The 15,249-nt window shown below is 43.9% G+C and overlaps 1 protein-coding gene across 1 annotated transcript in view; it reads right to left on the bottom strand.

Moving 5' to 3' along the window:
• LOC310964688 (FERM, ARHGEF and pleckstrin domain-containing protein 1-like) overlaps positions 1 to 15,249 on the bottom strand; it is a 56,613-nt gene that overhangs the window by 1,109 nt on the left and 40,255 nt on the right. Inside the window, exons 14-27 of the mRNA XM_083937941.1 lie at positions 12,022 to 12,224; positions 11,842 to 11,931; positions 9,533 to 9,666; positions 8,685 to 8,766; positions 8,502 to 8,563; positions 7,931 to 8,106; positions 7,722 to 7,852; positions 7,563 to 7,631; positions 7,382 to 7,471; positions 7,097 to 7,179; positions 6,843 to 6,955; positions 1,687 to 1,847; positions 772 to 879; positions 542 to 693 (exon numbers count right to left, since the gene is read on the bottom strand). Of these exons, the coding sequence (XP_083794067.1) occupies positions 542 to 693; positions 772 to 879; positions 1,687 to 1,847; positions 6,843 to 6,955; positions 7,097 to 7,179; positions 7,382 to 7,471; positions 7,563 to 7,631; positions 7,722 to 7,852; positions 7,931 to 8,106; positions 8,502 to 8,563; positions 8,685 to 8,766; positions 9,533 to 9,666; positions 11,842 to 11,931; positions 12,022 to 12,224 (1,654 nt within the window). The remainder of the gene's footprint in view (positions 1 to 541; positions 694 to 771; positions 880 to 1,686; positions 1,848 to 6,842; positions 6,956 to 7,096; positions 7,180 to 7,381; positions 7,472 to 7,562; positions 7,632 to 7,721; positions 7,853 to 7,930; positions 8,107 to 8,501; positions 8,564 to 8,684; positions 8,767 to 9,532; positions 9,667 to 11,841; positions 11,932 to 12,021; positions 12,225 to 15,249) is intronic.

Here is a 15,249-nt window from a genome sequence, read left to right as displayed (position 1 = left end):
TGTCTTTGCAGCTGGGGAATGACTGTAAAGGCGCTGTAGCTGCACTTTCTACTTATAGATACTCATAGATATCATAGTTGTGACATCACAACCGTAGAGAAGTCCTGACGGCTCGTTTAAAGGCACAGTTTCTGAATACAGGCTGTGCGTTTCTCTGTGGATTGAGTGTTTTAATGCTTTCACACTATTTATACAGCACGTTGATATGCGTTAGAATAAAAAAAGACATGGAAATCTCCATGGAAACCTTTAAATAACCTGCTATTAAAGACTGTTCCTGCCTCCTGGACTTATGCGTCGGTTTAACTCCCTCCTGTGCTGCTGATGCAATGTTAAAATAAAGGCCCAATAAGCAACAATTCTTAACGTGTTGTTACTTCTTCATTCGAGAATGTATGAAAAGAGGAATAAATCTATGATCAGCCCTGATTAAGTTACAGGACACCACCAGTGTAGACCTGTTTTTCCAGGCGTTTCTGTAAAACTGCTGACAAACAGGCGAACCGAGCTGAAGACATCATCACCCCCCCAAACACCGTACCTTTCAAAGGTGTACTCGCTCTCTGATCTGAAGTAGTACACGTGGGATTTGAAATGAAGTTTGAAGACGTAGTCTTTGTGAATGTTCTCCGACTCCGACGGCACGGTGACGGAGTAGCCCAGCAGAGGGAGGCTGGCCAGAGGGTAGTCGTCCTGTGAGCAGAAGACGATCTTTTATCAGTTCATCAAATCCAAACCAGCGTCATTGCATTCTTACGGTGGATATCTAACCTGGTGGGACTTGTAGAAGAAGAGGCTGAAGTTGGTGAAGACCACCCAGAGTTTCTGCCAGCCGTTACTGTTCTTAAACTTCCTCAGCAGGTTACCCGACAGCTGGTTCTGCAAACACAAAAGACACGCAAGGCTAAATAAAAAGGGGGGGGGGGGGGGGGGATCAGTGATTTTATTGTAGTGTTAGAAAAGAGGAGAAAAAGACAGGAAAGACAAAGCTGTTAGGATTTAGCTCGACATTGGCACAGTTGTTACTTCAGGAATATTAAATATGTAGCAGTCTTCAGTCAAATGTAGAGCCACTGTCCTGCATGTTTTAGGTTCCTCCCTGCTCCAACACACCTGAGTCTAATGATGTGCTCGTTATCAAGCAGCTGAAGCTCGTCACGGGTGTAAGTGTGTGTAAGAGCAGGGAGAAACCTAAAACATGCAGGACAGTGGCCCTCAAGGAGCAGGGTCGGGCAGCCCTGATCTAAAAATTCTCAGCAGATGTGGCTTTTGCAGTACCTCTCTACTCCTGCGGGCGTCACTAAACGACAGGCTGTGTGCTCTGTGCCAGCAAACCACAGAGAGAGACACAGGGGCCCCTGGAGGCTGCCGAGGGGCCTCGTCAACTCAGTGGCCGGACTACTACTGGCCTCTAGTAATGTCAGCGTGGACAGACAGAGGTGGGAACGGACAAAGAGAGGAAAAGAGGATGGAGACAGGAAAGACACGAGGTGGACGAGACACAGAGAAAAGGACAAAAATACAGACATGAGAAGAAAGACAAAGGACTTTGAAGCAATGGTCCTTTGTCTTTGGAGAAGAGGACAACACAGAGGTAAACACTCAGGACTCCACAGCCACGAGACTTCAGAGGAAACACAGGCGTGATGTGTGGAGAGAAGACGACTAACGAGACGGTCCGGGTACCTCCACGGCAACGCTGAAGTCCACCATGGACACGCTGGTGTTGCGATGCCAGCAGACGTGCACGGTGGTGTTGCCACGGTGACCCTGACGCTCCAGAGACGAGCGTGAGCCGCAGAGCTCCTCCTCCGACTCCAGCTCAGCGCCACCGTCCTCCAACAGCTCTGGGGAAGGACGGGGAGTTAAAGTGCGGAAGTCAGTAGAGTCGTTTATAACGTTCACGTGAACTATCCACCATTTAAAAGACTAACGTGCGCACTTAGATCAAGTTAAGCACATTTAAGAACAACTAATGCGGAGAAATGACCAGTCATGGCTCCATGACGAGGAGATATGGAGGATGAATTGAGTATTGAGTATAAATAAATCAATAAAATAACATATGAATGAAAAAATAAATATGGAAATAGATAAATGCATATAAAAAATGATGAAATAAATTCAAACATGAATAAACGCTGTAATAAATAAATAGATAAATACATAAACGTTTAGAATTAAACAGGGCATAAATAAATATCTCACACGTAATTCTGTATTTTTGTACACCTACATTTATTATCTATATCTGTCATTTTGACTTTAGATATAGAACATTATACTGACTAATGTATTTCAGGATATTAAACTCCTTTGACCTTGTTGCCACAGAAGTGAATGCTAAAGTTGTGACCACATATAAAACCCTCATTAGCCAAAGTGATTGGCTAATGATCCGCGGTGTATTGCATTTTGAATCGGCTGCAGCTGGAGGTGGAAACTGCCACTGGACAACTTGGTTTGGACCCCTTTTATCAGACTTGGATGTAACTTTGTAACAACAGGTCACAAACAGACTCAGAGGTAGCTTCTTTTCCAGAGTTATCACTGCAGTCAATAACAAAAAATAAAACAACAAAACAAACTACCTCAATGTTACACATATTGATCACATTGATCAGATTAAAATTTTAGAATCTAAATAACTTAACAAAGCCACTTTAAACTGAAAAAGCCACTTTAAAACTCTTGTGCAATAATAACATGTTCCACCCTAAATATACATATTTTATTTTAGTATAGTTTCTGTTCTCCACCCATCTGTTTATACTGTTCCCACCTGTTTATACCATTCACATTATTATATTGTTTATACTATATTGTGTGTTTATTGCTTATATTATACTTTGCTATTGTTTTATTATATATTACTTTTGCTAAAAATGTACCAAGGGGGAGTAGCACTCGAATTTCGTTGTATGCAAATGCAATGACAATAAAGGCTATTCTATTCTATTCTATTCTATTCTAACAGTCTGACTTTAATAGATTCAGTCTGGCTATTGAGTCCAGCCAACCAAGCTGACTCTACAAACACTCATTCCTGCTATTTCTATTGTGCGGACAGCAAAAACACAAACGTACATAAAGGCATATGGCTGCAGAACCTTCAACATATTAAATAAAGTCTGGAAAACCAAAAACACATCATTAAATACCAAATTAATAATCTTTAACTCCAACGTCAATTCCGTACTGTTCTACGGGCCAGAAACCTGGAGGAGCGCTACCAACACCACCGATAAACTGCAGACTTTGATCAACAGCTGCCTGAGACGTGTCCTCACAATGTTCTGGCCTAACCGTAGAAATAACATCGACCTGTGGGAACGCGCCAAACAGGAACCAACAGAGGCACAGCTATGGAGGAGGACACGGAGCTGGATTAGTCACACTTTAAGAAAAGGTAAAAAGTCCATCACCACGAGGCACGAACATGGAACCCAGAGGAGGACCCAAAAACAGCTGCATGTTTTTGTGGTGGTTTTGAATCTTTTTGTGGTGGTTTTGAATCTTTTTGTGGTAGTTTTGCATCTTTTTGTGGTGGTTTTGCATCTTTTTGTGGTGGTTTTGCATGTTTTTGTGGTGGTTTTGCATCTTTTTATGGTGGTTTTGCATGTTTTTATGGTGGTTTTGCATCTTTTTATGGTCCTTTTGCATGTTTGTGTGGTGGTTTGGCATCTTTTTGTGGTGGTTTTGCATCTTTTTATGGTCCTTTTGCATGTTTTTGTGGTGGTTTTGCATCTTTTTATGGTCCTTTTGCATGTTTTTGTGGTGGTTTTGCATCTTTTTATGGTCCTATTGCATGTTTTTGTGGTGGTTTTGCATGTTTTTGTGGTGGTTTTGCATCTTTTTGTGGTGGTTTTGCATCTTTTTATGGTCCTTTTGCATGTTTTTGTGGTGGTTTTGCATCTTTTTATGGTCCTTTTGCATGTTTTTGTGGTGGTTTTGCATCTTTTTATGGTCCTATTGCATGTTTTTGTGGTGGTTTTGCATGTTTTTGTGGGGGTTTTGGATCTTTTTTTGGTCCTTTTGCATCTTTATGTGAAGAAGAAGAAGAATTACTTTATTTATCCCGCACGGGGAAATTTAATTTTTTCACTCTTATTATTAAACATGTTACACACACAGGCCCGAAATACACACATGAACAGACAGGACCTATATACATGCACTTAAGGAGAGATGTTAGAGCGAGGGGGCTGCCAGTGACCAGCGCCCTGAGCAGTTGGGGGTTCGGTGCCTTGCTCAACAGCACCTCGGCAGTGCCCAGGAGATGAACTGGCACCTCTCCAGCCACCAGTCCACGCTCCATACATGGTCCACACAGGGACTTGAACCAGCGACCCTACAGTTCCCAGCCAAGTCACCTATGGACTAAGCTACTTCCGCCCCATGTGGTGGTTTTGCATGTTTTTGTGGGGGTTTCGGATCTTTTTTTGATCCTTTTGCATGTTTTTGTGGTGGTTTTGCATGTTTTTTTGGTCCTTTTGGTGGTGGTTTTGGATCTTTTTGTGGTGGTTTTGAATCTTTTTGTGGTAGTTTTGCATCTTTTTGTGGTGGTTTTGCATCTTTTTGTGGTGGTTTTGCATGTTTTTGTGGTGGTTTTGCATCTTTTTATGGTGGTTTTGCATGTTTTTATGGTGGTTTTGCATCTTTTTATGGTCCTTTTGCATGTTTGTGTGGTGGTTTGGCATCTTTTTGTGGTGGTTTTGCATCTTTTTATGGTCCTTTTGCATGTTTTTGTGGTGGTTTTGCATCTTTTTATGGTCCTATTGCATGTTTTTGTGGTGGTTTTGCATGTTTTTGTGGTGGTTTTGCATGTTTTTGTGGGGGTTTTGGATCTTTTTTTGGTCCTTTTGCATCTTTATGTGAAGAAGAAGAAGAATTACTTTATTTATCCCGCACGGGGAAATTTAATTTTTTCACTCTTATTATTAAACATGTTACACACACAGGCCCGAAATACACACATGAACAGACAGGACCTATATACATGCACTTAAGGAGAGATGTTAGAGCGAGGGGGCTGCCAGTGACCAGCGCCCTGAGCAGTTGGGGGTTCGGTGCCTTGCTCAACAGCACCTCGGCAGTGCCCAGGAGATGAACTGGCACCTCTCCAGCCACCAGTCCACGCTCCATACATGGTCCACACAGGGACTTGAACCAGCGACCCTACAGTTCCCAGCCAAGTCACCTATGGACTAAGCTACTTCCGCCCCATGTGGTGGTTTTGCATGTTTTTGTGGGGGTTTCGGATCTTTTTTTGATCCTTTTGCATGTTTTTGTGGTGGTTTTGCATGTTTTTTTGGTCCTTTTGGTGGTGGTTTTGGATCTTTTTTTGGTCCTTTTGCATGTTTGTGTGGTGGTTTTGCATGTTTGTGTGGTGGTTTTGCATCTTTTTGTGGTGGTTTTGGATCCTTTTTGGTCCTTTTGCATGTTTTTGTGGTGGTTTTGGATCTTTTTGTGGTGGTTTTGCTGGAGAAGAAGCACAGAGAAAGAAGCTAAAGAAAGAGGACTGACATGGAAACAGCTGGAAAGAATGGCCCGAGACAGACAAGGGTGGAAAAGATTCACCAGTGCCCTATGTTCCCAAAGGAATTGAAAGGCCTAAGTTAAGTTAAGCAGAAACCCACGCTGAGCCACAACAGTGATCAACGCAATTTCAATACAGTCTGCACAAAATAAAGGAGAAAAAAAGCTCTTTTGTTGCTACTTGTAAGCCGATACTCCGACAGTTTGAGTTCAAATGTACGTAGCAGCCGATTTAGCCGAGGGACAACAGAGACGTCAAAGCAAAGGTCACCAGGTGGAGGTCTCATTGAACATCGTGACAGGCGTTTATTATAAAGGATGAGAAAAAAGAAACAGCAGAAAGAAGGCGCCAGCTGGTCCCTGGACCTACATATATCGGATGACGTTAAAAAAAAATATGATGAAAGACCACCTGGAACAATTCAGCGAGATTATTCATGAGGCGCTGACAGCAGCTGTGTGTCGTGTTGGAGGGAGAGAAAGGGTTGAAATACGTCCTCGGTCCCCGTCTCACATCAACGTCAGCCGGGGGATTTTGGCGAGGAAAGCCACCGTGGGTGACAAATCAAATAAACACATCCAGAAATAACTCTCCTGCGGGGCTTTTTACGACTGAACTCTCTGGTTCCCACAGGCTCTCAGTCAATCCTGCAATACTTTGGTGATTACGTGATGGTTGATGGTTCAAATCCTCTGGAGCAATACAAAGCTCTAATCCAGTGAGGTGCATTAACTAGTCCACAGTAAAACATGTCCCACATTATCAAGAAAACAAACAATAAATATGAATCTTGCATTTAAATAGAAAGATAGAATAGATCGGTATCTAAACAAGAATCAGTGGCCACTTTATTAGGTTCACCTGTACGCTCTATTCAGGGTCTGTATAGATATTTAAGAGTCACATTTCAAGGTGCCTTGGGACCTCGTTTCATTTCAAATGGTAAAAGATTTTTGGGTAACACCAGATTATGTTGAAAATCAAGCAAATTCAATCTCAAAAAGAATATTAATGGTTAAAATCAAGCATTTTCCTAAACTTTTAGACTGAATTTGCAACTTAATACCACAGCTCAGCCATCACGTCTACTTTAATGATGCCTATAATATACAGGTTTACCCAGTTAAGTGAGTACATACTGTACATCGATAGAATAATGTAAACGGTAAAACTGTTCATTGTCTTATTTTTGGTCTTTGAAATGGACAAACTGAAATACAGTCCACAGTGAGTCTCTCACACACACACACACCCATGCACGCACGCACGCACGCACGCAGACTGTGTATGTATTCAGACTTACTGTGGTCAGAGAGGCTGGTGGACAGCAGGTCGGTGTCTGAGCTGCTGCTCTGCTCCGCCAGGTCGATGGCCATCCTGATGTCCTCCACCCACCGCTCCATCTCTGACGCACAGCTGAGAAGAAGACACAGATTGGATGTTTAAATTGTTTTGTATCGGGATTCTGTGGAAAACACCGTTTTTCATCTCCTATAAAAAAAAATATATATATATATAGAGATAGATAGATATATAGATGTGTGTGTTTGTGTGAACCTGGCTGCCACCACCACAGACTGACGCTGTCCAAACAAGGTGAAGGAATGAGGGACTCCCCACTCCTCCTCACTTTCTCGGATCTGCAAAAACACACACTCCCTCAGCACTACACCTCAGGAATCCTTAATGTGGCCGATGCATGTAAACAAAAGCCACAACCACTAATAAAAACAAAGCACCGATGCACAAAAACAAGTCCTAACATCTAAATGAAATACAATTTCAGTTCCTCCGATTGTTTTATTGAAAAGCATGCTTAGATCAGGGACTACGGTCACGTACTGTCATGCCGTACAGGGGCAGCTGGCCATGAACTTTAAACTGGTTGGATGGGGTCATTCCTCGACTGGTGTACACTAAGGAATCACTGAACTGGAGAGGAAGGAAGAAAAGTGGAGGTTAGGCGTCATTTTCGCCATCACTGACATTAGATTCACTTTGAAAAGTAACTGAAATGTCGTACCAGGAAGAACATCCTCTGCTGAAGCCCCTTCCCTGAGAGCTTGCTGAGGCAACCGAGCCTGATAAATTCCTGCGAGTTGAACACAGACGTACAATTTTCACCCCAAACGTGGAAACAATCTATTTAAAAGCTGTCCAATACGTAAGTAAAGAGTCTAACCCTCCCGGGGATGGCGAGGTTGTCGATGCCGGTCAGATCTTTCTTCAGCTCTAGAAGCTTCTGAAAGTTCTCCATCTTCATCATGCTGGCTTGCAGCTGCAGCACCATCTCGGAGATGTCCGCCAGGGCCGCTAAAAGATGGGTTCAAGAAGGTGAGAAAAAAACCCAACACATGTAGAGAAACATACACTAAAGAGGCACACACGTACCTCTACAGTCCCTGAAGTCGTCGTGAGTGGGCGGGTAGTGTTTACAGAGCCTCTCCAGGATGAGTTTGTAGTGCAGCAGGCGGTGGAGAGGCCTGAGGAGGAAGATGTTGAGGGGCAGGTAGCAAACTCTCTGCTGCTCGAAGTCTCGACACGCAGCCTCCACCTTCCGACTGGACCTGAGGAACAGGGAGGGAGGAAAGTGATGAAAGAAGAATTGTTACTTTATTAATCCCGCAAGGGGAAGTTCGATTTTTTCACTCTGTTATTCAGGTTACACACACACAGGCCCCAAATACACACACATGCACAAACAGGACCTGTATACATGCAATTAATGGAGAGATGTTAGAGCGAGGGGGCTGCCAATGGATCGGCACCCTGAGCAGTTGGGGGTTGAAGATGAAGGAAATTAACTGGCACCTCTCCAGCCACCGGTCCACACTTCATTCATGGTCCACACAGGGACTCGTACCGGCAACCTTACAGTTCCCAGCCGAGTCACCTATGGACTGAGCTCCTGCCGCCGAAAGTGAAGACAAGCTTAAACATGTCAGATGAAACACTGTCCTACCTGCAGGCCCGTTCCAGTTCGACCAGGCACTCTGAATGTTTCTGAAGGTGAACGGTCAGCTGCTGCAGATGCAAAAGGCAGATCATTTAAATAAAGATTAGTAACAGAGAGAGGAGTATCTATCATTTCTACATCTGTCATCCAAATCTGCGAAAGAAAAGAACAAGAGGAGGCTGTAGTTACCCTCAGACCCTGAATGTTCTTCAGGAGAATGTCACCAATCCGCTGATAGTCTCCTTTAATGTGGGCGTTAGATCGACCCTCCCTACAGAAGAGAAAAGAAAAGAAATCAAATGCTTGTCATGAATGAATGAATTGAATTGAATTGTCTTTATTGTCATTGTACCAGTACAACGAAATGTACAGTACAATTCCTTAAAGTGCAGAAATAATTTAACATTAAAAGCATCAAAAAGAAAAGGCTAGACCTTTAAAAGACACATTTAAAACGACAAGCTTACACACCAACACGCACACACGCACACACAAACACGCATACGCACGCATACACACGCACACACACACGCATACACACGCACACACACACGCATACACACGCACACCGTAGCAGACCCTGAGCAAAGATCATCATGTACCATCATAGGTAAAGGTATTTGCAGTGTTAAGCACTGTTATAGCTTTTAATTCCTCATGCAGTCACACGTATTCACCAGTAGATGTCAGGCTACAGCCACGTTCCTACCCCACACGACTGGAAACTCTTCACTCAATTTACACAATCCCATTCATGTAACCAGCAAGTCTTTGGGCCGTCTCCAAAAATAAGGTTTGTGTGAGTGTGTGTGTGTGTGTGTCATTACAGGAATAACACAGACAAGATTCCTATGAGGAGGACGTGAGGACTCATGCACATTACGTTCCCATGCAAAGCCCCATTAAATCCCCTCATTCGTTCTTCCTCGTTGAAGTTTTTGGTCATGTGAAGTAAATGTAGATTATGTGCCATTTTACAGAAGCTCGTGTTAATGATCATTTTTCCAGTTTCCGAATGGGAACAGGCGGATACTGACCACTGCGCCAGCCGCTGCTCCACCTCTTTAAGGAATCCCTGGTGGAACTTGTGCACCGGATCGTAGCTGGCAGAAACCAGGTTCTTGACGGAGTCTGGGAAGGCCTCGTCTTGCCCCGCAGCACTGTGGAAGGACTACAGCAGACACACACCCACAACCGGGCAGAAATACCAGTGATTACAAATGCAAAAGCAATTTTTGTATATATTAGCGCTGCAATGATTAGTCAACTAATCGATTAATCAGAATTCTCTTATGCAAAAATGGCAGAAAATGCTGTTTTCAGCCTCTTAAATATGGAGATTTTCTGCTTTTTTCTGTTTTAGTTTTTATTAAACTGAATATCTTTGAGTTTTGGACAAAACAAGACACTTAAAGACCTTTTTCATATTCGATAGACAATACTGGGTTGATCCCAACAGGCCGCTGAATTAGAGGTCAATGGGTCAGGACTTGACTTGAAAGCACAGTGACATTTGTTTGCACTAATGATAAACATCAGCGCACACACACACACACACACACACACACACACACACACACACACACACACACACACACACACACACACACACACACACACACACACACACACACACACACACACACACACACACACACACACACACACACACACACACACACACACACACACACACACACACACACACACACACACACACACACACACACACACACACACACACACACACACACACACACACAGTGACCCTCCCGGCTCCCGAGCGACCGCACTACAGCCCCTGACACAGAGGTATTATATTCCCCTTCAGAGTAAATCACACAAGATTATGACAGCTCGCGCAGACAGGATGCCGTCCAGCTGTTTCACAGAAGGACTCGGCGGGAGAGAGGAAGGGTGACAGCGAGAGGGAGGAAGAGAGGGAAGGGTGCGGGATATCGGGCCTGAGGGTGCCAGCCAGAGAAAATATTTAAGGGGTTTTAAAAAAGCGCCAGCACACGCCTTCCTCCCACATGAAAGAGGGGTGGAAACTACTGTAGGGAAGAAAAACAGCTGAACGGGAGAAAAAAGACACAAGAGAGGGGAAATGTGATACGTTTCCCTCCACACTGAAGTCAGGAGTCCGACAGTAATATTAACGTGATGCAGCAGGCAGGTGTTTGCTGCTGCAGGGGCTTGAACCCGTGATTCCTCGTCACACTCGCTGCTGAGCTCCCCTTCATTTGTTACACGCAGACAGTAAAGTTGGAGTCTGACCCACATTTGAGCTGTACTTTCATCCCAGGATTGAAGAAGCAGATGTTGTGTTTAATGCATGCGGAGCGTGTTGATTTTAGTGGTTTCACTTGTAAACCCAAGAGCCCCGAGCTAATACACTTGTGTGTCGTCTTAAAGAACAAACAAGATACAAGTTCGCCCGCTTCAAACGGAGGTGAATTTAAGGCACACGCGTTGCTTTCTTGTGAAAAACAAAAAGGAGAATGTCGTTTCAAGTAAGTTGAATGTGCTCCCTGGGAAGCTGTCATGTGTCCTGCACAAGAGAAACGCTCATAACAGCTCAGATGTCGAACCTCAGCCTACCGTCGCTGGCCAAACTAAATGCACATAAAAGCCCGTTTTCAGGATGGGATTTAAAAATACTGGAACGGAAAGCCGGAGCGACCTTAGCAACCCGATGTATTATTGATGTCGCACGACAGAAAAGACTGTCAGCTTATGATTTTGGTTTCACCTTCCCCGATGTTTAAGCTGTAAAAACATCAAATTCACGTCCAGATTCCAGCACAAACCACCTCTGACTCAGTGTCCCAACACATGAGCTTTTAAAAGACTGACCTTAGCTCCGAACGTCAGACTCTGAAAGCTGAAATAACCGTCTTTGCCTCACTATTCCAGCAGCGAGGCTTCAAAAGAGACTCAACCTTCGCTGTTTCTCTGGGGCTGTATACTTGAGGAGATGTGTTTACACTTGGCCACAGTAGCTCCTGGACTTAACACACATGGCTTTAAAAAGATTTCTGTCTCTCAGCCAGTCGAGAATGGCCTTGCATTTCGCATCAACATGGCAGTAGACTCAACCACGCCACCTTAAAGGGATGTTTGGTGATTTGGAAGTGGGCTTTTGTGAGGTTCTTATCCACAGACAGTGTATCACCGCCGCTGTGAGGTGAAATTACAGGGTTTGTCCACGAGAGCATGAGCTTTCATGTTGGGACGCCTGCCTGCTTCTCCAAACTGGAGACGTGTCAACCACCGTGTGTAGGTACAAGTGATGATACAAATATCAGAACTCTCCCTTGAAGGAAATACAGAAGGCCCTGCTTACCTCTGTGATGACCTGCAGGTCGCTGAGGTAGGTCCGCTCTGTGGTCAACAGTTCCTTAGCGATGAAGTAGGCCTTGTCTGTGGGAAACTTCTAGACCCAAACAGAAAGATGGATTCAGATTTCGTAGATGTTTCATGCATCAAATGTTCCTATCCCCCTTCTCCCCGTTTTTATCTCTACCTTCCTCCTCGCCTCGTCCTCATCATCGTGGCGCACGCATCCGGCGTCAGTGAGCAGCGGGCTGGTGAGAGGTGACAGCAGCCGTCCCTCGGGGCTTTGACCCAGGACGCCAATACTGCCCGTTCCCTGTCCATTTACCGAGCCGTTGCCGTTAACAACCGCACAGGGACTGCCCCCCGGAGAGTCCTCAGAACCGGGACTTTCTGGGGGAGGAGAGGGAAACAGGAAAATGGAAAAGGGGACAGGAACAGAACAAAGAGTGAGATAAGGGAGAAGATGGCAGGAGAGAATAAAGGGAGTTAAAATCGACTCTACATGCTCTATCTATTGTCATTAAACTCACTGCCACCTTCCTAATCATTTATTTTTTACAGTGACATTCTCATTCGCTCCTCACATACTTGAAGATGAATCAAGGTTAGACAGTAACCGCACTAAATGTAAAACGTGTGGGTCAGGGCTCAGCTGTCATGTTAAGGCAGGTCCCCACATGTCAAAAATGCTACAGTCGCTCAACTCTGAAGGAGGCTACATCTACTCAGGTTTAATATTTAACGAGAATACGGTTATAAAACATAAAAAAAAGGATCAAAAGAAGGACGTAATTTGAGTAAATGGTAAGTAGATGTTAGTAAGGAGCTATGGATTTGATGAGTCAGTCTATTTGCGAGACATATCTGTGCATAACAAGGGGAAAATCAATGCTATGTTTCTATTTCCCTTAAAAATGCACTGTAGATATGATCTTCTATATGTGATGACGCCTAAAATCACCTGTTTTTTAGTGTCGGTTCTGATTGTAAAAGAAAAAAAATCACTACAGCTAGAGTCACTACAGAGGTTTACTACATGCTACCAAGTTGTGACCGTATACTTGCCCAAAGTTTCCAAAGAGTCCACTGTTACACACCAAACTGGATCATGGGTAAAACCACAGTGCAGATCTGTGACGGGTGCTATAAAAGAACTTGCCACCATACAGAAAAAACAAACTACTATGACAGAACAACAACGACGATTCACACGTGTGCACAACACCGAACGAAACGGACAACCTCTACTCTACGAGCTAGCTACCACAACACAAGACACGGGTCAGGGGTCACAGTGCGGGGAGGTGGAGGGTGTGAGGGGTGGGTGTTTGAGGGGGTAGGGGCAGCTGGACGTCGCTTCCATCTACAGAAAATCCCAAAGTCCCTTTTCTTTCCAACAGACAAGGTCGTCTTTTTATTGACACTAGTGCACACAGTTACAGTGTTAAAGAGAGAGATGAGGGGCACAAAGAAATAAAACCTCAGTGAAGTCACAAGAAATAAAATCCAGTAGGGGTTTCGCAATGAGAATACAAAGGGACAGGTGTGCAGGAATACAGTGTGGTACAAGAGAGTGTGCGTTGAGGGTAAAATGGTCATTTCAATGCCGTTCTTTTGAGGACGATAGAAAGACTTTTTGGCAGTTCTTGGGCTGCACCTTTCGCGTGTTCCGTATTTATCCTGGAGCGCCACCAAGAAAAGCCAGAGAGCCGGTTTATTCCCTCAAAAGAAGTCAGTGGGTAAAAAGTGTGTTATGTAAACAGAAAGAGAAGCACAGAGGTGATGCTAAAATGCCACCTTTTACCGTTCAAATGAAAGAAAACAGTCATTTTAGGGAGATATGCTTGTGTGTGAGAGTTTAAGGAGAAGATTGATGCCACTCTCATGTCTGTTTGAGCACTTTACGTCTAATAACGACATATTTAAGGTCTTTATCAGTTAAATAATTCAACTTTATCTTCATTTTGATCTTATCTGACATGATTTGATTGATTCTGATGCCATGTTTTCTCCTTTAATGCTGTTTTTTTGTACCGACCCTGTGCGGTTTAATCATCATCTCAACGTGTAAAAAGTAGAAACTCTGGTGGACGCTTCGAAATGCTCGGACCAGACAGAAGCAGCATAAACAGTTGCTTCAGTGACTGGGGGTTCACTGCGTAGAGAGCGGTATCAATCTTCTTACCTAACTCTTGAAGAAATCAAACAAGTGTATCTCCCAAAAATGCTCAACCGTTTGCTTTAAGCAGCTCGATATCGGTCAAACACGATTACATCATCACAGCGCGTGTACCGCAGAAGAAGCTACAATCATTTTACTGAGTTAATCTAGAAAAGTCGGCTCTGATTAACCCCATTAACATACGAATGACAATATGAGTACAAAATCACAATCTATCAGTCCGTAACTGTATGTACAGCACATTAACATTACAGTGGAGGTGCCGTGGAGACAGTGAAAGGGAAGACGGCTCACCTCCAGTGTTCTCGTGTGTGTGTGCGTGTGCGTCCACTTTCTGACAATACTCAGACTCTCACACCTGACAAAACGCCTCAGAGATATATCTTTGTCTTTGCACTTACGTTTGCATTAAGGTTGACTTTACTTGTCCGTCTATTCTCCCTCTCACTTTCCGTTAAAAAATAACAAACACTGGAAGTGAGCCGGCCCTGTTTTGTCCTTGTGCACAGTGCGGAAACCTGAGGCAAAAACACAAATGGTTTCTAAATATTTGAAGGAGACAGGGCGCAGTGAATAAACCATGATGGTGTTGTAACGAAAGAAGGCAGGAAAAGTGGAAGATCCCACGAGAAGTGAAGAGGGACACAGGGACGCTGCACATCTCTAGAGTTGTTAGGTTTGTGTAATACTGCGCCGGATGCTCCTCAAACATTAGAAACCATTTACGAGCCCCCGGGACAGAAACAGCAGAATGACAGAGAAGCAGGGACATCGCTCGCCTGGTTAACATGCATTCAGAGTAAAGGGAGAAAAAAAAAGGACAGTTCTCATGCTTAAAAACAGTGCAATTTACAAAGCATGGACATTTGTTTCAGGGAGAAGCTCTGAGAAAAGAAAATGTGGTTTGGCTTTAGAAGTAGTGTACACTTTGTAGACTGAACCCTTTAAATCACTGCTTCAGGGAGCGCTGAGGCTCCCTGACGACTAGTATAATCATAGAAAAGTGGCTTAGAAGGTTAGGGATATTAGAAATCCAGCCCTGGAGTTGTATTACAGAAACTTTTGAACTTACACATCCTATTTTAACTGTTTGTAACCAGTCGCAATAAGGGTTATGAAAAAAAAGACAGTACGGATGAGCGGTTCCTGTCAAAGTTTGGGAAAATTGTTAACATGATTTCCCAAAAAGGACGTTAAAAAGATGTTACCAAGAGTTGGAAATGGATATAAATG

This window comes from Echiichthys vipera (assembly GCF_963691815.1).
Source record: "Echiichthys vipera genome assembly, chromosome: 23".
In the NCBI taxonomy this organism is placed as follows: Eukaryota; Metazoa; Chordata; class Actinopteri; order Perciformes; family Trachinidae; genus Echiichthys; species Echiichthys vipera.
This window is presented reverse-complemented; position numbering and strand designations above follow the sequence as displayed.